Here is a 22,869-nt window from a genome sequence, read left to right as displayed (position 1 = left end):
GTCGTTTTTTTTGGGCTAAAAACGCCTTACTATACTATATCGTTTTTTTGGGGCTAAAAACGCCTTACTATATACTATGTCGTTTTCTTTGGGCTAAAAACACCTTACTATACTATGTCGATTTGTTTTTTTTCGCTAAAAACGCCTTACGATGCTATGTCGTTTTTTTTTTAGCTAAAAACGCCTTACTATACTATGTCGTTTTTTTTTTTTTTAGCTAAAAACACCTTACTCTATATACTATGTCGTTTTTTTCAGAAGAAAACGCCTTACTATACTGTGTCGTTTTTTCCGGCTAAAAACGCCTTACCATACATGGTCGTTTTTTTTCGGTAAAAAACGCCTTACTATACAAGGTCGTTTTTTTCGGCTAAAAATGCCTTACTACACATGGTGGGTTTTTTCGGCTAAAAACGCCTTGCTATACATGGTCGTTTTTTTCGGCAAAAAACGCCTTACTATACATGGTCGTTGTTTTTCGGCTAAAAACGCCTTACTGTACATGGTCGCTTTTTTCGGCTAAAAACGCCTTACTCTTCATGGTCGTTTTTTTCAGCAAAAAACTTCTTACTATACATGGTTGTTTTTTTCGGCTAAAAACGCCTTACTATGCATGGTGGTTTTTTTCGGCAAAAAACGCCTTACTATACATGGTCGTTTTTTTCGGCAAAAAAAAAGTCTTACTATACATGGTCGTTTTTTTTCGGTAAAAAACGCCTTACTATACAAGGTCGTTTTTTTCGGCTAAAAACGCCTTACTACACATGGTCGTTTTTTTTTCGGCTAAAAACGCCTTGCTATACATGGTCGTTTTTTTCGGTAAAAAAACGCCTTACTATACATGGTCGTTTTTTTCGGCGTTTTTCTTTTTTTAGCTAAAAACACCTTACTATATATACTATGTCGTTTTTTTCAGAAGAAAACGCCTTACTATACTGTGTCGTTTTTTCCGGCTAAAAACGCCTTACCATACATGGTCGTTTTTTTTCGGTAAAAAACGCCTTACTATACAAGGTCGTTTTTTTCGGCTAAAAATGCCTTACTACACATGGTCGTTTTTTTCGGCTAAAAACGCCTTGTTATACATGGTCGTTTTTTTCGGTAAAAAACGCCTTACTACACATGGTTGTTTTTTTTCGGCTAAAAACGTCTTTCTATACATGGTCGTTTTTTTTGTTGTTGTTGTTGTTAAACCACCTTACTATTCATGGTCGTTTTTTTCGGCAAAAAAACGCCTTACTATACATGGCCATTGTTTTTCGGCTAAAAACGCCTTACTATACATGGTCGCTTTTTTTCGGCTAAAAACGCCTTACTCTTCATGGTCGTTTTTTTCAGCAAAAAACTTCTTACTATACATGGTTGTTTTTTTCGGCTAAAAACGCCTTACTATACATCGTCGGTTTTTTCGGCAAAAACGCCTTACTATACATGGTCGGTTTTTTTCGGCAAAAAACGCCCTACTATACATGGTCGTTTTTTTTCGGCTAAAAAAAGTCTTACTATACATGGTCGTTTTTTTTCGGTAAAAAAACGCCTTACTATACAAGGTCGTTTTTTTTGGCTAAAAATGCCTTACTACACATGGTCGGGTTTTTTTCGGCTAAAAACGCCTTGCTATACATGGTCGTTTTTTTCGGCAAAAAAAGCCTTACTATACTATGTCGTTTTTTTTTTTTTAGCTAAAAACACCTTACTATATATACTATGTCGTTTTTTTCAGAAGAAAACGCCTTACTATACTGTGTCGTTTTTTCCGGCTAAAAACGCCTTACCATACATGGTCGGTTTTTTTCGGTAAAAAACGCCTTACTATACAAGGTCGTTTTTTTCGGCTAAAAATGCCTTACTACACATGGTGGGTTTTTTCGGCTAAAAACGCCTTACTATACATGGTCGTTGTTTTTCGGCTAAAAACGCCTTACTATACATGGTCACTTTTTTCGGCTAAAAACGCCTTACTCTTCATGGTCGTTTTTTTCAGCAAAAAACTTCTTACTATACATGGTTGTTTTTTTCGGCTAAAAACGCCTTACTATACATGGTGGTTTTTTTTCGGCTAAAAACGCCTTACTATACATGGTCAGTTTTTTTCGGCAAAAAACGCCTTACTATACATGGTTGTTTTTTTCGGCAAAAAAAAGTCTTACTATACATGGTCGTTTTTTTGGTAAAAAACGCCTTACTATACAAGGTCGTTTTTTTCGGCTAAAAATGCCTTACTACACATGGTCTTTTTTTTCGGCTAAAAACGCCTTGCTATACATGGTCGTTTTTTTCGGTGTTTTTTTTTTTAGCTAAAAACACCTTACTATATATACTGTCGTTTTTTTCAGAAAAAAACGCCTTACTATACTGTGTCGTTTTTTCCGGCTAAAAACGCCTTACCATACATGGTCGTTTTTTTTCGGTAAAAAACGCCTTACTATACAAGGTCGTTTTTTTTGGCTAAAAATGCCTTACTACACATGGTCGTTTTTTTCGGCTAAAAACGCCTTGCTATACATGGTCGTTTTTTTCGGTAAAAAACGCCTTACTATACATGGTCGTTTTTTTTCGGCAAAAAACGCCTTACTATACATGGTCGTTGTTTTTCGGCTAAAAACGCCTTACTATACATGGTTGCTTTTTTTCGGCTAAAAACGCCTTACTCTTCATGGTCGTTTTTTTCAGCAAAAAACTTCTTACTATACATGGTTGTTTTTTTCGGCTAAAAACGCCTTACTATACATCGTCGTTTTTTTCGGCAAAAACGCCTTACTATACATGGTCGTTTTTTTCGGCAAAAAAAGCCTTACTATATATGGTCGCTTTTTTTCGGCAAAAAACCCTTACTATACATGGTCGTTTTTTTTCGGCTAAAAAAGCCTTACGATACATGGTCGTTTTTTTTGAGCAAAAAACGCCTTACTATACTATATCCTTTTTTTGGGGCTAGAAACGCCTTACTATATACTATGTCGTTTTTTTGGGCTAAAAACACCTTACTATACTATGTCGATTTGTTTTTTTTCGCTCAAAACGCCTTACGATGCTATGTCGTTTTTTTTTAGCTAAAAACGCCTATACTATGTCGTTTGTTTTTTTTTAGCTAAAAACACCTTACTATATATACTATGTCTTTTTTTTTCAGAAGAAAACGCCTTACTGTGTCGTTTTTTCCGGCTAAAAACGCCTTACCATACATGGTCGTTTTTTTCGGTAAAAAACGCCTTACTATACAAGGTCGTTTTTTTCGGCTAAAAATGGCTTACTACACATGGTCGTTTTTTTCGGCTAAAAACGCCTTGCTATACATGGTCGTTTTTTTCGATAAAAAACGCCTTACTATACATGGTCGTTTTTTTCGGCAAAAAACGCCTTACTATACATGGTCGTTGTTTTTCGGCTAAAAACGCCTTACTATACATGGTCGCTTTTTTCGGCTAAAAACGCCTTACTCTTCATGGTCGTTTTTTTCAGCAAAAAACTTCTTACTATACATGGTTGTTTTTTTCGGCTAAAAACGCCTTACTATACATGGTATTTTTTTTCGGCTAAAAACGCCTTACTATACATGGTCGGTTTTTTTCGGCAAAAAACGCCTTACTATACATGGTCGTTTTTTTCGGCAAAAAAAAGTCTTACTATACATGGTCGTTTTTTTTCGGTAAAAAACGCCTTACTATACAAGGTCGTTTTTTTCGGCTAAAAATGCCTTACTACACATGGTCGGGTTTTTTTTCAGCAAAAAACTTCTTACTATACATGGTTGTTTTTTTCGGCTAAAAACGCCTTACTATACATGGTCGTTTTTTTCGGCAAAAAAAGCCTTACTATATATGGTCGCTTTTTTTCGGCAAAAAACCCTTACTATACATGGTCGTTTTTTTCGGCTAAAAAAGCCTTACGATACATGGTCGTTTTTATTGGGCAAAAAACGCCTTTCTATACATGGTCGTTTTTTTCGGCTAAAAACGCCTTACTATACATGGCAGGTTTTTTTCGGCAAAAAACGCCTTACGATACATGGTCGTTTTTTTTGGGCAAAAAACGCCTTTCTATACATGGTCGTTTTTTTCGGCTAAAAACGCCTTACTATATATACATGGCAGTTTTTTTTCGGCAAAAAACGCCTTACTATACATGGTCATTTTTTTCGGCTAAAAACGCCTTTCTCTACATGGTCGTTTTTTTCGGCAAAAAAAGCCTTACTATACATGGTCGTTTTTTTTCGGCAAAAAACGCCTTACTATACATGGTCGTTTTTTTTGGCAAAAAAAAGCCTTACTATACATGGTCGTTTTTTTCGGCAAAAAACGCCCTACTATACATGGTCTTTTTTTTCGGCTAAAAACGCCTTACTATAAGTGGTCGTTTTTTTCGTCGAAAAACGCCTTACGATACATGGTCGTTTTTTTCGGCTAGAAACGGATTACTAGACATGTTCGGGGGGCTTTTTTTGGCTAAAAACGCCTTCCTAGATACATGGTCGATACTTACGTTCGTAAGTAGAGGTACCACTGTACTTTCATTTGCAATATACCTTGTGGTTGAAACAACACCGCAGCTGTACTTGGCCATCTTTTTTCCACGACGCCACCTTGTGACTGGAGGCTGCAATTGCAGCACATTTTAACTCACCTCGTTTTTCCAAAAAGCATCACTTCCGGATGTTGTGATGTTGATCATTGTTTTCCAAAATTTACTTACTGTCCATGAGAAATTTCAACAACTGTCCCCGCCATTTTTTTTGTCATTTATTTGTTATTAATTCTTCTACAGTATACAAATATTCACACTTAAAATGTTCTCAAAAACACTTTTGTATTTCTCCCCACCGTGCAGTTCTGACTCTTTACTCCTTCAGTGTGTGCTGTTTAGCCCGTTACGACAATAATAATAATAACAATTGCATTGATTGATCATCCTGTCGCGCACACCTCGTAAAAAGCGTCAACCTCCCGGCCACCATCAGTGGTGAGAAGTGCGTTGAAGCCACGGCGTGAGGCAGGGCCTTTTTGACATCATCACGCCAGGACGTCCGTATTGTGTCCTGGTCGCTCCCCCTCGGCCCACCCCGAGACCCTTTTTTTTCCAGGAGGGTAAGACTGGGGTGAGCAAAAATTCCTGTGTCTGATACAGACGCACCAGCATCACGGCACGGACACACCTGTGCGTCCTCCAAATCAAGAAGTTGCCTTGATGTTCTTCTTGAAGAGACCAGGCGTCGGCACGCAGGGAAGGCAATGGAGTAGTGCAAGGTCAACCGGGAACAACAGATCAACAACTTCAGGAAGCCCCCTCCTCCCCTCTCCTCTCCCAAAATTGAAATCTCTAACATGAGCAAACAACGTTAAAATGAGCATCAACATTCAAGTGGCATATTGTGACCTTTTCTTTTGTCATAAATGTCAGCTGTATTCCCCAAAAACAGGAAGTAGTGCAATAAAGCTTTTTGCCCCCCCCCCCTCCAGGTAACAAGAAATCAAGTGCTGAGGACCACCTCGATCCAGAAATTATGTGACAGAGGGAACAATTTTTTTTTTTTTTTGTCATGGAGATTGCCGTGGTCAGCAAAGTTGTGGTGTGCTTGGAAATAAAGGCAGTCCTCTATTTCCTTTGGTTGTGGCATGACGGGCCTTGCCGAACCGCTGGCGACTGAGCTACGTACCGCGGTGGAAGAGCTGTCGGAGCTCGCGATCGACGTCCTTGTTTTGTCCGGCGCACGTGACTTATTTTTTCTTCTTGAATAGGCTTTTGATTTTGGAGGAGGAGCGCTTGATTTTCTCTCCGTTGTCACTGGAGTCCTGGGAAGAGGTACTCAGGAGCTTGTGCTCCCGCCCCACGCTGCGGCCTTCCGAGTCCAGGGAGGTGAGCGACGGATAGCGGCCCACGGCGGGCAGCACGCCGAAGCTGTGCGACTTCTCCAGGACGCCGTTGTACGCCGCCTTCCCCGACGGCGGGGTCACGGCCCGGAGGTCCGGCGCCACGCGAGTGAGGTCCGGCGACGGCGAGGTGGACGGTGGCCCAGAGGGGCTGGCGGCGGGTGTCGGGGGCAAAGGAGGAGGGGTGGAGTCCCCGCTGATGCTGGTGGATGTGGGGAACTCGGAGCTCTGGTTGAAGAGCAGCATTTCCTCGCGGGAAATCTTGCGGTACGAGTGCGGCGGCTTGCGGCCCATCGAGGAGTTTGGAGCGTCCGTGTCGGGGCTGACCTCCTGGTCACTGGGAGACATGGAGGAGGACACCAAAACGTCACAAGTCACGCCGATCGGTGGTTCTCGCGCTGCTGTTGAAACCCAAAGTATGTGTCTGCCTCTTTCCTGTTGTGTCAATGCCCAAAGGTGAGTGGAGTGACTTTAACTGCTAGCTAGCTAGCAAGGTTCCCACGTGTGACGTGACGTCCGTTCTAGCGTGTTATTTAGGCTAGTAAGCTAGGCCATGCCTCATCTGAAGATGGTTTGTGTTGAACAACTGCACTTCTGAATACACTCAAGCAGATACCATATGGTTTTGTTGTGTTTTCATGCTGGTTTTGACCAGCAGCAAAAGCTATACGAAAATAAACGTGATTCAAACAGCCGAACGTTCAGTCGTGCAACCTGCAAACTGAGCCACAGGTGCCAGCGTTTTGCGGGAGCACTGACAGGAGCTGGTGATAGCTGGTGACCAGCTGTCCTGCCGGTGTCACCGGCTCCCAGCAGGGCACGAACTGCATGCCAATCTCGGTGGGTGGCTTTGGCTCGGTCTTGAGAGCAGGTTGCACGCTGACTGAAGGTTCAGCTATTCAAATTGTGGTTATTTTGTTTTGCTTTTTTTTTGTGATCACCACTAACACACAACAAAACCCGGCTGTCCTATGCTCCCCACCCCCACCCCACACACACCTTTAAGCAAGGGTGACAGCTATATGGCATTTTCGGTCGATTTTTTTTTTCATTTTGGGCATAAGCATTCACGTACATCCATCCATCCATCCATTTTCCGAACCGCTTGATCCTCACTAGGGTCGCGGGGGGTGCTGGAGCCTATCCCAGCTGTCTCCGGGCAGTAGGCGGGGGACACCCTGAATCAGTTGCCAGCCAATCGCAGGGCACACAGAGACAAACAACCATCCACGCCCACACTCACACCTAGGGACAATTTAGAGCGTCCAATCAACCTGCCATGCATGTTTTTGGAATGTGGGAGGAAACCGGAGCACCCGGAGAAAACCCACGCAGGCCCGGGGAGAACATGCAAACTCCACACAGGGAGGCCGGAGCTGGAATCGAACCCGGTACCTCTGCACTGTGAAGCCGACGCGCTAACCACTGGACTACCGGGCCGCCCCATTCACGTACATACTGTATTAAATGTGATATCAGTCTGTCTGGTGTGTGAACCAAACCCACATACGCGGAAGAAGAGACGACGTCACTCAGCGTTTGCTGAAGTAAATGTGGCCCGGTGTGTATCGGCTTTTTACCATCTCACATCTAAAGAAGAGCGCCGGAAGAGGAGGTAGAAATATTTTGAGGAAACGAGGGAAGGCTTTTCAATCACGTCTGCTGAAGATGACTTCATGTCATCGTCACTCATCGTAAATAAACCGTCTGGCATCTTGGCGTTTTTGGTCAGATATATGCAACCTGGCCATTCAGACTGCGGTTGCAATGCAAAAAATCCGACACGTTTGGGATCGAGGACCTCCATATGAAAGAGGATTTGGTCGGATTTGAAAAAAGAAAATCGGAATTGAGCTGTTTCAACGGCAGGTCATAAATGAGCGGAAAAAAATGCAATCTGGTTTGGATTTGCCTGCAATGCGAACGTCGCCTGGAGGTCTTCATGCATGAATCACCATCACCACTTTTAGCCCCAAAGCACCAGTGAAAATGTCTGAATCAAACACCTGAGAGTCCACACTTTCAAACCATTCCTCGGGATTCTGGCCGCCGCTACGTACCCCCTCCTATCCGAGCTGAACATGACATATTCGTCGTCCGCCTCGGGGGGATAGGAGAGGGACGAGCTGGCCATGGACAGCAGGTCGGGATCCGGGGACATCACGGAGGACGGCGACGAGCTCATCAGGCTCCGGCGGGAGCGGCATGCGCTGCTGTTGCGCGTCAGCGGGGGCCGCATCAACGTGGCTTATTGAGAAAAAAATAAATAAGTCACAGATGAAAAAGAATTTTAGTGTTCAGATATCAGTACTTTCAAGGTTAGTAATTAGTGTGGTTTCCATGCTAGGTTTGTTAGCCCGTTTAGTGGCTTACACATTATGTGCTCGTATTAGGCTGCTGGAAGACAAATTTATGCGTGTGTTGCTTGCGACCTAGTGTTGTTTCAACGTTAATAACAACTGCAATTTCAAGGCGAGGTTCGGAGGCCTGTTTAGTGTGTTTCACAACATGTGTTAGCATCAAGCTACCTGACTTCCAGAAGACAAAATTATGCGTTTAGCTCAATCTATCTTTTTATTTATTTTGTGTGTGTGTGTGTGTGTGTGTGTGTGTGTGTGTGTGTGTGTGTGTGTGTGTGTGTGCGCGTGCGCGTTATATGCTCTGTGTGCGGCACGCGCTGCTGTGATTCAAGGTTAATAATTACGGAGATATTGATGCTAGGTTTGTTAGCTTGCGTAATGCATTTTACCTTATTTTCTGTCAAATTATTACTGTATATGTTTTATGTTCAAAAAAACAAAACAAACCAAAAAAACATTTCACATGAAGTGTTAGCATAAATTACTAGACTTTAACAAGATCACGGGTATGTGCTTTAGTTGACTACAAATGTAATTTGCCTTGATTCACTAAGCTGCAGTAATATTTGCTTTGTTTAGTTTTTTTTTGTAGCGCATACAGCACACATGCCTGTGTGTGTCACTTGTTCCAGAGTTTGTGTTCAAGTATCAGCTGTTTCGAGGTTAATAGTTCATTGTCTCGATGCTAGGTTTGCTGGCCCGTCTCTAGCATTTCACATTATTACGTGTTTGCGTTAAGCTACCAGATTGATGGCAAACAAAGCTTTGCGGTTTGGGTGAATACACAATGTTTAATTTTGAAGCTTGAAAGCTTGAGGCAAAGACATTTTCTGAACAAGCGTTTGATGCCTGCCAAACGCTCCGCATACGCGGCCCCCCAGGTCCCTGTTCCCATTCCCTACGAAGCTCTCACCCGTGAATTGTGGAACGATGGGAGGCGTGTCCTCGTCCAGGTCGTCCACGCCGCCGGCTATGGGGTACGGCGGGACGGAGACGCGCGGCATCACCACCCAGCTGTGGTCAGAGTACAAGCTGGCCGTCAGACTCGGCAGCCCCGAGTTGTTGACGACGGGGAAACCGCAGAGCCTCTCGATCTGCTGCCAGCGGTGCAGGCGTTCCCTCAGGCACGCCGTTACCTCCGACAAGGACTTTCTAAAGAAAAAAAAACATGTCAAAACTAGCCTTTTAACTTTATATGACCAAACTAAAAAAAAAACGTTTGAGATCCCCCTCGCACTTACTTGGCCTCAAGTATCTTGTGGTCCACCTCATCCAGTGACGAACTGTGTGCGACGTGAAGAGTTCCAAACACAGAACTTCTCTTTTTTTTAATTTTCTCCGCCTGGAATCCAAAAAGGAAACATTTGCAAAGAAAGAAAGAAAGAAAGGGCCAGAGGACGCTCGGTCACAGTTACCTCGTCCTTGGCGACGCAGAGTTGGAGCTCGGCGCTCTGTTTCTTGATGTTGTAGTACTGGACCTCCACCTCGTGCGTGAGCTGCAGCCACTTCTGCAGAGCTTCCGGCAGCGACCGCTCGGACTGCATCTCCTTCTCGGCTCGCTTGAGCGCCTTTCGGACCTGCCCGGGTTGAACGGGTTTGGCTTGAGACGTGTGGTGCCAAATTGTCTCCCGACTTTGCAAACTTTTTAAGGCTTCACCTGTACGAGCTCCTCTTCGGCGTACTTGAGCCGGCTGAGCTCGCATTCAGCGCCTTCCCGCAGGTCTCTCAGTCTGTGGGCCTCCTTCTTGGCGCCGGTGATCTCGTCCCTCATCTTCTGCTCGAGATTCTGCTTCTCCACGATGACCGTGCGGTTTTCTTCCTGAGCCTTTTCCAAGCTGAAAGGACGGAAACCCGTCTTGAACGTGAGCCGCCTTGTTTCCGGCCGCTGCTTATTTGTGCTTCTACCGCTCACCGACTCTGCAGGTCGAGGAGGCTTTGCTCGGCGTTTTGCAGGCTCTCCAGATCCCTCATCATCTGGGACATGTGCACCTTGCTGGACTTGTTCTGCACGTAGGCAAACCAGCAGCCGCCCACGCCGATGACGATGGAGATCGTGAGGACAAAGTCCTTCATCCAGTTGTGGTGCGGACCTGAGGGAAAGGGGGGGGGGGGGGGGGGGGACGCCGGCGGTGGGATTTCAAGCGTCCGCAGGCCACGCGCGCTTGGGTCAAGGCAATGCCAGGCGCATACTTACGCAGCGGGGGCCCGAAAAGGACCGCGTCCAGCGCCTTGAGATTGAGTTTCTGTTTGTGTCGCTGGTCTGACACCTTAAGCTGCATTGACAAGAAGGACGGCTCATTTGCGGCGATCCTGCAACACAAAGTCCAACGATCGTCACCGTCGACTCTTGTGTTCTTCGGGCACGTCTTTGCTCCTATTTCACATTTCTCAGTTCCAAGACTCTGCCCTATTTTAAGACGCGCATGTTCAGGCTGGAATACGATCCCATGTGGCCGCCAAAGATATCCGCATGTCTTCATCGCCCCCCTCACACACACACACACACACACACCTGTGCTGCCTTTTGCAAGCAGCAGATGGCGGCATTGCCCCGTAAGACAAATGAATGAAGTGAAGCGTCGACTCACCGTGGCAATGTGTTGCCCGTCACGCGGAAGTCCCGGAAGTTCTTTTCGTACTGGGGCAGCTCCACCGACTCCTTCAACCACTGTACCGTGTCTTCCACCGTCCAGTTGTGGACTAACAGACAGAAAAAACAGGCATACGATCATCTCACGAGGCCATGTCCGGAGCAAATAGCGTGTACGGTAGGTAACAGGCATGACGGAGGTTGACAACTCCCAAGGTGACAGTTGTTTCGCTGTGCTGATGGTGTCAAAAAAAGTGGCGCGTATTTGCCTTCAGAGGTCTTCCAGCCCTTCCAAAGCTCCTCCACGGTGATGTGCTGGTCCTCGCGGTGCAGGTTGCTGTGCTTGTTGGTCTGCTGCTGCTTCATGTCTTCCATTATAAACTAAGGAGAGATGATCATATTTATTGCCATCTGCTTTTCTGGGGGGGGGGGGGGGTTGTTTCTTAACAGCACACGTTCCCCCGCTCCTCAACTATTGTGCGTTTGACAGTAGACACCAGGAGGGGGACCAACCGGCCGACTTGGGACCAGTCCGCTGGCTCCCGGTCGATTGCGATCGACGTATTGGGCCCCGCTGCCTTAAAATCAGAGGTAATTCGCTGACTAGCTTAGCGCTTAGCGCCGTTGTTTGCGCTTGAGCGGTGATTCAGTCATCTGATTGGTTGCCTTCAATGTCAATCAAATAACAGGATTGATGAGATGCCTTTAGCGTCTTTGTTTGAATGGCAGCGCCACTGCCGAGGCGTTTTCGACGCTAGTGGTGTGAAAGCCCGGGAGCCGCATTGAACCAGCCAAAGAGCCACATGCGGCTCGCGAGCCGTGGGTGGGCCACCACTGATATACACAGTGTTCGACTTGTGTGTGTGTGTGTCTCTCTCTCTCTCTCTCTCACACACACACACACACACATATACGCGCACACACACACACACACACTCTCATTTCTCATCTTTTTGCCTTTTAGGGACTTTGAAAAGCCAGCAAGAGTTGCACTTCCACCTGTGTCTGCGTTAACTTTCCGACAGCTCTCCTTTTGACAGCTGGGAGCTTCACAGTCCTGTAGAGAAGCCTGAGCCACAACAAAAGAAATGCCAGAACACCTTTTGCCCTTAAATGTCCCATTGCAGGGACGAAACGATCTCAGGATCAACCGCGATGACATTTCAAAGGCACCCTTTTGCATTGTGCTTCCCGGTGATACCGTGCCCAGCATCTCCGAGCGAAAGCGGCTCTGTGCACAGTTGTATCGTGTTGTTTTGTACATTCCATAAGACTTTCAGCTCCAGCTGATTGTCATCCTCACTTTTGCCGTTTGGGCACTCCCCATCCCTCAGGTATGGTTGCAAACGCGTATTGAGCCGTGGCAATGTGCACAGCGGCTTCAAGCAACCTCACTGTTGCCAGAAAACGTGAGGCGCAAACAAACACATGCTGAGGCAAGAAGAAGACGGAGCAAACGGGGACCTACTGGGTGGAACTCATAGAATAGCCACGTTACACCAAATAAGTGGCACAAATCCGGGACTATAAATAATCATCAAGAGGTTGTAGTTGTTGTTGCCTCAGGCTGATATGAGAACAGTGTGATCAAAGCTGCAGGCGGGTCTTTGAGGAGTTGTCTTTGCAAGTCCATGAATAAACCCGAGTTGAAATGCAAACAGATGATCAAATATCATGCCGAGGAACGCGTTTAGTCCGCGGGAGCTTGCGCAATCAACCTCGGTGCGGATTATCCCGGCGGGCCACCGAACGCCACCCGACGTGGGGGCGTTGAGCTCGAGAATCAGTCGGTAACAGGAACCGATGACTCCGTTATACCTGAACCACCTTGGTGCGCCAAGGTCCAGCTGATGTCTCCGTGATGTTACCCCACATGGTCGATCAAGAATGCCTGAAATGCAGGTCACGGAAAAGCGGATGTCCAGCCCGCGGATGTTCCCCGACAATAATGACCAGCAAGGCCTTCGGGTCAGTCGGTAGGTGGGGGTGGGCGGCGGGAGGGAACCCAAGGCGGCAAACGCCAGTGGAATCTTTGTTCCACGGGTGTAGGGTGTCAACCGGCGGGGAGCGAGGAGAAGCTCTACGCTTAATGCCCTCTCCTCCGAAGGTCTTCCCCATTGTTGTCCCGTTAAGAGTCGCCGCATCCGGAAAGCTTTAACTTTCCGGCCGTTGGCATGTCCAGGTCGGGTGACACGTGTCACTCCGGGTCGACTGGAATTTGCCTTTGCGTTCCAAGCGGGCTCTGCCGCCTGCAGGGTGTCGAGGTCTCAATGCTTCGAGCAACCGGCCGCCATGAACACGCAATTAAAGGTCCTCATACCTCAAGCATTTAGTTCACCCAAACACTGGGCAAGGAGGCCACGGCGTTGCCGCAGTTAATAGCAAGATAATGATTGGCAGCTAGCTAGCTAGCTAGCTAGCGGCTACCTTACAGCTAGCTCCAAGCTAGCTGTGATGTACAGAAGGTGTAATTTACAGTTCAAGAGAGATTTTTAAAAAAAGTCCATGTCTCACGGGGACAGCAAAGAAAAGTAGTCATCTAACATCCATTTATTTTCAAAAGTCATGCTGCAAGTTGAGTGGGAAACAAGGTCAAAACATTGTGGCCTTGTAGTTTGCCGTATGTCGAGATGAAACAAATTTGAGGGATCGACCGATGGCAATTGTTTTGCCATTCGCATCCGGCCGGTCCCATTTGGCATTTCGACTCGGTGTCACTCCCGTCACGGGTGAGGACTTGTCAGCTGACGGAACAAAGACCGGCACTCACAGCGACATGCGATGCAAAGGCGGCCCTTACAAGAAGGTCAATTACTGAGAAATCAGTGGGCCACGTCGGGGCAGCGAGCTCCCGGATGTCAGCCGTACCGGATGCCCGCAGAAGCGCACGAGCAAAGCAGGGAGTTTGAGGAGACGCATGCTAACTAAATATGAGCCGGGAAGCCTTCTTGTGTCAACTCGAGACACGCTCTTCGATGATTTCAACCAAATGTTGGAAGACTGCTATTGTCAGCTGCTGGCGCTCCAGCATTAAACACTATCCTAACAATGTCGTGTCGGCGTCAACATCCATACACCGGAGTTGGCCGTAGTGGGCAAATGTATATTTGCAAAACTCACCTCCACGCTCTCGTTCACTTCAATGCCGCCATCGTTGTCGTCGTCCAGCTCTTTATGGATGTGGCGTAAGGCCACCAGGCTGAAGCGGTCCGCATCGCTCACACACGGGGGGATGACCATGAGGCAGGGGTCTTCTAGATGGGGAGACACACAGGGGGCCCGGTCAGCGTTTACCAAAGGGACCACATTCGAACACCGCGGGAAAATGTCCCAAAAACGCGGGAGATGTCGCGCCGACACCGCCTGATCTCTGTGGTTGCAAATCAGCGGGTCCAGACACCGAGTGGTGTGTTCGGTGGACGTGATCTACTTCTCTCTGTTTTCCGACCAAAACGGCGTACCTTGCAGATGAGCGTTGTTCAGCTGCAACAGAGCCAAGCACAAGCGCAAAACCTCTGCTGTCAGAACGTGGGACCAGCTTAAAGTCAGTCCATCCGCGGTTATGTGGGAGACGCACCGGGCAAAGACTAGCGTGTCGCCAAAAAGCGCGGCAGCCCCGGCACACTTCATTCTCGGTAGCCTTGACGCGGGAAGTGTGTGAAACTCGTCACGTCGTCACTTTTATCGTGGGGAGCTGTGTAATGAGCGTCCTCCCGCGCGTTCACCGATTTGCATGAGGGTACATCCATTTGCCTTCAGGCCCTGACCACTCCTCTCATTCGTCACCGTTTTGTGTCAATATATATCGAGGGTTGTCTTCAAATGTTTAAATCGACTCTTGGCTGGGCTCAAAGTGGTGAACACTCACTCTTAAATGGCAATTTCATAATTGAGGGTGGGAGGGGCGGGGAGGAAATCGCAAGGATAGCCCTAGCAGGTGAATTCACGCACCCATTTTTTGAGGGGGTTTCTGAAAAGCAGCCATCAGGAGATTTAGAGTGGCGTTTCTGAGACCAACAAACTCTTCAGTGACTTGTTTGTCTGAATCCCATTAGACTTCTCGGCAGTCGGACATGCCCTGCCTAGAACGGGATTCATGATTGTACTTCAACTTCTCCCTTGAGTTTGTCAGTACGGCAATAATAGCAGTCGTTCAGTAGATGCTAGCATTAGCATTAAGGTAGCGGGGCCTTTGTTTCTGTTTGCTACTTTTTTGATACATAAAGTGTTGCCATCGTTGTTTTACGCTAACTATGAAGCACATTTTAGTATGTCTACTTTTTAGTGGTCATGCCACAAAATACCGTCAAAGGCCAGCTTCCGAACTGCGTCAGGAAACACACTGGCTTCCATCTGGTGATCCTTTGTGTCAGTTCTCGCTTCAGCGCTGAGCAAATGCGGCCTTTTGAGCACGTTTCGGTATCGGACTGGAGCTCGGAAATTCACTTGAGAAGCGAGAGGAGATGTTTGACTGAACACGTGTTTGGACGAGAATGTCGGCGGTCGAGCTAAAATGGCTGATAGTGAAACCGTGGCGGCTGCGAAATCGTTTGCCCGACAGCAACGGGAGCAGTTACACAATGAGGGTACTTCACATGATATCCAGCATTGGCTGTTCAGAGTTACATCATATGAAATACTGTACGGTATTTGCGTTGCTGGCCAGACAGGCGCTCAACTTAAATCTAAATCAATTTAAACTCTTGGTTGTTTACACATGACCGAGAGCCAGTTACAGTTTGTCAGTACTTAAATTCAACCGAGTTTTAATGGTAATCAGACAGTCATCGAGTCATCGCTTGCTTACATAAAAGTTGCGTTCAAGAGCTTCAAGGGGACATATTGTGAAAAACGTGAACGGCTTGTATAGAAATAGTTGTGCCTCTGGAGTGCGTGTCCATCCGCTAGAAAATCTGTTCTGAACGTTATTAACTCATTCACTCCCAAAGACGTTTTTAAACGTCTTTTCAGACTTGGTCTAGAATTGGCTGGTACTGAATGAGTTAAGTCAGCCTCATTTACATCATAGCGCCCCAGCACTGAGTTTGCCCGCCCATGATGCGAAAAGCTTAAATGTAAGCAGAGCTGCAGAGTCAGCATACAATAGCTCACAATGTTACGCAAGGCACACTTGAACGGTTGTTGAAGTTATCAATGTCGAGGGTGGTGGGGGCCTGATCGTCACGGTCACAAAGACCCGTTGACCCAGAAAAACAAGAAGGCAACAGAAGTGTGCTGTAAGTCTGGATGTTATCCAAAGAATGGCCGAGACTCTTTATTCAAGCCACCTGGGAACTGCTTTAAAAGTGTGTTGCTTGGGAGGGGAGGGGGGGGGATTCATATTCCGTGATGTCAATTACACCACTGTTTCCTTTAATTGTTGGCCTAGTTCTGTTCCGCATGTTCGCCAAACTCTTGCGAAGATACCTTCAGAAGCTTAAGAAGAAAGACAATCCCAAGATATTTTTAAAAACTGTCATTTACACTGACAAGCGTTTGGAATTCACAACAACGACATTACAAGCCTTCCCTTCCCTGGTGTCCTCTTGTCTTTTGTGTGCCGCGGGATGCTTATGAGGTACTATGTGACAGGAAGTCACGACGAATGACCCCTTGCATTCCGCGAGAGGAGATGGCGGGTGGGGGGTAGGGGGGAGCGACACGCACAAAAAAAAATCTAATCAAAACAGCCGGTCCCAAAAGACTGTAAAATTGGAAAGCACGGAGTTATTTTTAAGTTGGCGGGCTCCCGTTTGTCAGGATGTAAGAGCCCAACAATGGCAGAGGTCTCCCCTTGCTTGCGCACTAGCGGATGTTTTGCGCATCGGCAGAAAGCGCTCATTCACTTAGCAAGCTGTCACAAAAAAAGCGCTTCAAAGGAATCGGGAAACAAAAGCCTTGCGATGTCAGCCTCCAGGACAAAGCAAAAGATGCGCGGCAACAACAAGGTTGGTTCGATTTCTTTACGTGTCGCGGTGGAATTTGGAGAGAACTTTTAAGCTCGCATCTTGTCCTGTCAAACCTTCCCGCAACTTTGCCGGACGCTTTCAATTCTGCGAGGGCTACTCTTAACACAGCACAGGTGCATGTGAAATAGATAAGTCCTTGTGGTCGTCCTTTTTGAGTATTTGTGTGAACCCGACCGCGATATGACGTGAGCTGCAATCGGCGGGTGGATCAGACAAGGAAAGAAACAGGTGTGAAGGGTGTTGCCGAAGGGGTAGCGGTCCACTCGCCACACTTGGGTGCGGGCGGGGTGGGATCGGTTCCCACTCCATGTCGGGTACGAACGTTCGTTTGTCTCTATACGTGCCCTGCGACGGACTGGCGACCAGTTCAGGGTGTCGTCTGCCTTCCGGTCCGGCAACTCCCCGTGACCCGGTTCAGGATGAGCGCTGTTGAGAATGGAATGGAAGAAATGGGCGTGTCCTCGGGAGACAACCACCCCCGCCCGCCTCCTCTCCGTTTGCTTTCCCACTGATCACTTGAAGCGCCTGGCTGCCACCATCATTCCCCCCCGAATGCCCAAAGCCCCCGTCAAGTAATCATTCATCCTTTCTTGGGCGTTTGAAAGGGGGGGGAAAAAAATGAAACGGCTTTAACGGAGCCAAACGCTTCCAGAAAAGGAGATGCTCCTTCGAGCCAGGATTCTTTCGCTGGAACGTTTGAATAACAGGCACCCCTGACACGAGGTTGACCATATCCGCGTCGGCCCGGGGGGGAGCCCGCGGGTTGACCGGGAAGGCGAGGCGAGGTCGAACACGCACTTCAGTCTTTGACATGCGAGTTTTGTGTGACAAGAGGTCGTTAGACGAGGCTTGCCGGCAGACAGTTGCAGTCAGGGTTAAGCGGAAGGAGTTGCCCGTGGGGAGCTGAAAGAGAGAATCGAATGCGTCCAAGTGTCACGGCATGGTTCTTGTTAGGGCAGCAAGGAGAGCCCGCTGCCGGCGACTCGAGCCATCTTTCGTTGTTGCGAACAAAAAGAACAAGCCCACGTGAGCACGCTTGGCCGGAAAGATCAAAAGGGAGGCCCTTTGAAACGCGGGTGCGAGAACAGGAAGAGCCGCAATACCAAGCGGGTCAAAAGTAAAGAGAGACGCGTCATTCTTCATGTGATTTGTCATGTTGGTGCCCAGATCCGGTTGGATGGCATTGCTGAAATGCCGCAATGAGCCGAGGCGTGATGAGGTCGCCAGCCATTACGCAACAGTCCACTTCTTTGTCGAGGGGCTTTTCCCATCTTGACGATTGGCCGGCGAATGCGTGCCGGCGCGACGGGTGACGGCTTAGGAAGGACGGGCGAGCCGAGGAAGTCATCAAACAGACAGCGGGTAGGTGGAGTCGGGAGGATACCTGGGGCCGAACACACAAAGTTGTTTGGGGATAGGACGCTCTTTATCGATGAAGCTCATTTGCATGGAGGTGAGGCTCGCATTCTCTAGGCATTCTCCCGGGGCATCTTCGCTCGTGACGCATTTCACGGGCTTTGTGAATTAGACGCCATCCGGTTGCTCCGCGTTGACCGGTTAAGCGCCACAGAAAAGCCGCAGGGAATTCGGCCACAAGTCTTTCTGGGTGCTGTGGGAAACTTTTTCGGTCCGGAAGTAAACCTGGTCATCCCACTGTGCGGTGTGTTAGGCATATCGGGGCCCCTTGGGGCCCCCGCCAGGTACCTGCCACTCCGATGGCGATGGAAGGGATCAGGCCTCATCTCAGGGCGAGTTGGATCAGAGTTTGGCTGTAGATGCAGGATTCGACTTGACAAATATTGACACGGTAATCAAAAGGTAGTTACCGCATCACCGTTCCCGTTAGCGTTTAATCTTCAAACACGGGCTTCCAGGAAGCAGCTTGGCTTTCGGTTGCGTGCGACAAACCGGGCCGCGCACTCGTTGACCCGCTCGCGACGAGCGCGGCGGCGAGCGACGTGCCTAAGAAATCCACACCTCCCCGAAGGCTGTACCACATTCACGCGGCGGGAAAGTCCCGAACACGCGCAAAGTGACCGCACCTCGGCATATCCGAAACGACACCGTAAACCGTCATTCGCATGCGACAGCGGAAGTCACTCTCGAAAAGAGATGGGCCGCGGCGACTGTCTCGGGTGTCTGTGAAGGGCAAAGCTTTTGATTCTTCCCGTGCTAGGGTGACGAGCCTTAGCGGTGCCGCACATAATCGAGAGCCGATTCAGGGGCCCGGTGAACAGGTGCTGTCGCAATGTCACAATTCATAAAAGCAATGACAAGTGCACCGGAGAGCTTGTTGTCCGTTTGGCATCGCAAGATGGAGCCAGTGATCCGTCCGTTTCGGGACCCCCTTCCTCCTGTTCGGCATCACGCGAAAGGTGCATCAAGAGAAGGTTTTGTCCGGTCCCTCGGCGAAACCAAAGCCAAACGTTCTCGTCTTGAAATATAGTCGACGGGTTCAGCCGGGGCCTGACGGCGAGCACTGCCAACTAGGGGATAAACACCTTTTACGAGGGGCCGGCAACGGGGTGGCGCGCTTCCGTGTCGAGAAACCGCAGAGTCGGCTGCCTCTGCGCTGACGGGGGTCCGCCTTTCACCGTTGACGGTGACTTAACTTTTACCACCCGGAACCTGACAACAGCGGAATTCGCGCGTGCGAAATCGGCATTCGTCTGCCGCCCGGTGGAAAATAAGCAGGCAAAACTTCAGCGGAAACGTTACAAATACTCTCGCGGGGGTCTGCTCTCGGGCTTCGTTAGCTTGAATAACAACCCTAAAGCCCGTGGACTGAGACTGGAGCAGCAGCTGTCCACCTTCGGGGACGCCCAAGAGGCAAGTCGGCGACGCAAAGCTGACCTTCACTATGAGTCTTTAGAGAACGAATCCGAACACACGCGACACTTAAAACACGACAAAGAATAAATCCGAACGTCGGGATATCGTCTGCGTGTTGAGCTCGAAGAAACACCTGACTGGCTTTGGAGTCGCTTGATGCTGAAATGCGCCACGCATGACGCTGCAGAAACCGGAGGCGGCAAAAGTACTCGGACTCTGGACCGAAGTAGAAGTAGAGATACTTGTGTAACACAAGACTCCAGTGGGACGACTGAGGCCACTTTCTTATTTAAGGCCGCACGGTCAAAATACAGAAATGATGGAGCAACTCAACATTTGCAGGCAACAAACTTCCATAACATTAAGTTGAGCACTTTCACGAAATATTCCAAAGCTTTGCCTGTGGTCAAAATTGGGCTTTCCTACATTTTACAAGTGTTGACAGAACTGTGTTGGCCCTTGTAATGCCCCCCCCCCCTCCCTCTCTCAAAAATAAACTGTTAGTAAAAGCAACTCATCAAATTGTTTCGGAGCAAACGACTCGGTTGCTTTGCTGTTCTCTCTTAAATGGGGGGCTAGTAATTGAAGTTACTTAACTCATTCAGTACCAGCCAATTCTAGACCAAGTCTGAAAAGACGTTTAAAAACGTCATTGGGAGTGAATGAGTTAAAAATATAGATGATTGACATTTATGGGGAAAATGTTAGTCTTTAGTCCAACAAAGCGAGCAAGTAATTTGCAGAGTTGTTTTGACTTCTGTCTTGAGGTTGCGGGGCCAAAGCACGAGACAGCACTTCTGGAAACGTCTTTCTTGTCAAGCCAATTTTCACAACGGCAAAACTTTTTTAGTCAAATTGCTCAACTTAAAATCACACCATCAGTTTGTTGCCTGAATATTGCGAGTTGACCTCATTTTTTAAAATTTTTTGAAACAACAGTGCAAGCGTTGAGTGAAACGGAACGACGTGACTCAATTTGCCATCATGCAGCGGTTCCAGACGAGCAGTCCGACCAGAAGTGACCATCATCCTGCAGGCTGATGACTTCAAGAACTGGCTGTCGCTTTGCACCCACTGAGAAGGGCTTTGTTTGTTCAAATCAGCTCAACACAGAAGACCACTCCAACTGGAAGACGCCACGTTCATGCCGCCGCTCAACCGACTCGCCTCGGACGGCGCTGTTGCTTCGTGACCCCAACACGCTCAATCACGGCGCCAACATTCCAAAGCGCCACCGGAAAACAATAAAAAAAAAAAACGCGCCAACTTTTTAATCTTCTTTAATCCGTTTAGGAGACGGGTGGGGCGTCCGCAGGGGCACACAAGGACTCGCTTTCTGCTCTCGCAGTGGAGCTGACGCAAATTGCCGCGGCGGGGGGGCAGGCAGGCGGGTACTTTGTGACGCGTCTTTGTCCACGGGTCTACTGGACACAGATCAGAATCTCACACTGGGAAAAGTTTCGTTGACGGTCCTTCCGGGAATTTGCAACAATTCACGTGATTTCAACCGAACCACAAATGCAAAGTTGATGATGAAACACCGAAGACCAACCTGCAACGATAGCCGTCGTCTTTTCGCAGACGATCAAGACGACGTGCATACGAGCATCGCTGTATAATCTCGCCAACATGTGTTGTGACCCCTCGTGTCGAAGGTTTCTGATGACCAGAACGGTGATGCTGGTTTTGTTAGGCCGTCTGTGTGTTAGCATGAAGCTAACCGCGGTCTGGTTAAATACAAAATGTCATTCTTTGGAATATCTTGAAAATCTCACACACGGCGTCGTGAAATCTTAGTCTACAACAATCACTCGAGAAGCCTGCTAAATCATGAAGGGACTACGACATGAAGCACTCAACATTCTACAAATCCTGGGAAGGGTTCGCCTGGCCTTGACGGGCATCCGGTTTCTCCGGTTTTCAGGTGTCTTCCACCTCTTGTCAATGTTAGCTGTCCAAAACGGAGTTTATGCTTGTGTGCCAACAGCCTGCAGTGCGAGAGCAAACATTTCCAGGTTAGCATTTTAAACGTCAGGTAGAGTTGACGGGAAGCCGTACCTTTGACTGCCAATATTTGCGTCACGCCCAGGGGTTCTTCTGCCCCCCCCCCGTGATCCCCTTTTGAAATGTTGTGGCGCTTTTTACAAATGGTATATCGATGTGCCATGCTGTCCCGCAAACTGACTACGCCATGTCCCCGGATTCCGTCACGTGTGTCATTACTCCCTGCCAGTGATCGAGTGCGGCCGGTTGCCAGCTGATACACATCAGAACCGCGTGGCGCTGTGCCAACACGTCTGTTGGTCCATACTTAACATATTGAATTCAAATCCCAAGACAGAAAGTTCGTTTCTGATTGTTTACATGAAAACGGGGATCGACATTTTAAACCTGGAGGGTATTCCCCAGTGGGAGGTGTGGAAGGCTGTGGGGGTTTGGGGGGGGGAGGGGGGGGGGGCTTGCATTCCACATGAGCTGCGCTTACCTGGGGTGGCTCCATCTCCAGTGTCCGACGACTTGGATCCCAGTACCGCAGAGATGACGAGTCCACGCAGCAAGACGATCAGCACCGCGGGGATGGTGCACATCGTGGACGTGTGGGTGGGAGAAAGATCCGGCAGTGGGCTAAGACGTTGGGATCATGAGCCAAATCGGTCTCTTGGAAGATGTTCACACGCAAGTGGCAGTTCTGGGGCGCTCATTGAGATTCGGAAACGTCCCACGCGCGACACTACCAGCCTCCACAGGTACTTTGCCAGAAGCTGCGCGCTGCGGGCTCCCCCATGATATCAGCTGTCAACTAAATCACGCATCTGATCGTGCACGGCAGGGGGCGGGGGGGGGGGGGGGGTTATGTGCAGAAATCCCAAACGTTCAAACCGGGCCCCTCCAAAAAACGTCCGATACGTCAGTGAATCGATTGTAAAATCCTCACGCCAGGCTCCGCGAGTTGTTGTCAAGTAGTGCCCTACTTCCACGTACAGTCGAGTATAAACACGTAGGTGCAGATCCGCCTCCTCTTCACCACAAAGCTGCCTGTTCACAAAAAAATAAACAAAGAAAAAAAGGACTTCCTCCTCCGGTTCCTAAGGAACCACATGGCTGCTTTCTCCCCACCGCTTCCGATTTGCTCCGCTTCGAGAGGTCCGGTGCGGCATGGGGAACCGCACGCCATCGCTGCTAGGTCGCCGGCGAACGCGCGCGCGCTTGGGGAGGACGCGCGCGTCGAGCAGGGGCGGAAGTCACTATGC

At 48.4% G+C, this 22,869-nt stretch overlaps 1 protein-coding gene across 3 annotated transcripts; it reads right to left on the bottom strand.

Annotated features, from left to right (window-relative positions):
* Window positions 1-4,722: 4,722 nt before the first annotated feature.
* Window positions 4,723-22,816, bottom strand: stim2b (stromal interaction molecule 2b). 3 transcript variants are annotated; one of them, XM_086105357.1, is made up of 13 exons: window positions 22,104-22,816; window positions 21,171-21,606; window positions 13,938-14,071; window positions 11,087-11,198; window positions 10,816-10,927; window positions 10,422-10,537; window positions 10,140-10,317; window positions 9,885-10,062; window positions 9,643-9,804; window positions 9,469-9,569; window positions 9,141-9,379; window positions 7,874-8,114; window positions 4,723-6,204 (listed from the first exon to the last, which is right to left on the bottom strand). In XM_086105357.1, the coding sequence occupies exons 2-13, from the start codon at window positions 21,328-21,330 to the stop codon at window positions 5,715-5,717; spliced, it is 2,223 nt and encodes a 740-aa protein (XP_085961483.1). In that variant the 5' UTR covers window positions 21,331-21,606; window positions 22,104-22,816; the 3' UTR covers window positions 4,723-5,714. The 3 variants fall into 3 exon arrangements, with proteins under 3 accessions (XP_085961483.1, XP_085961485.1, XP_085961486.1); XM_086105359.1 differs by having other exon boundaries at window positions 7,928-8,114; window positions 22,104-22,815; XM_086105360.1 differs by lacking the exon at window positions 21,171-21,606 and having other exon boundaries at window positions 22,104-22,815.
* Window positions 22,817-22,869: the final 53 nt, after the last annotated feature.

The sequence above is a fragment of the Hippocampus guttulatus genome, chromosome 2, assembly GCF_054856545.1.
Source record: "Hippocampus guttulatus isolate MCC_2025c chromosome 2, RoL_Hgut_1.0, whole genome shotgun sequence".
Classification (NCBI taxonomy): Eukaryota; Metazoa; Chordata; class Actinopteri; order Syngnathiformes; family Syngnathidae; genus Hippocampus; species Hippocampus guttulatus.
The sequence above is the reverse complement of the archived record's forward strand: the minus strand, read 5'-3'. Positions and strand labels throughout refer to the sequence as shown.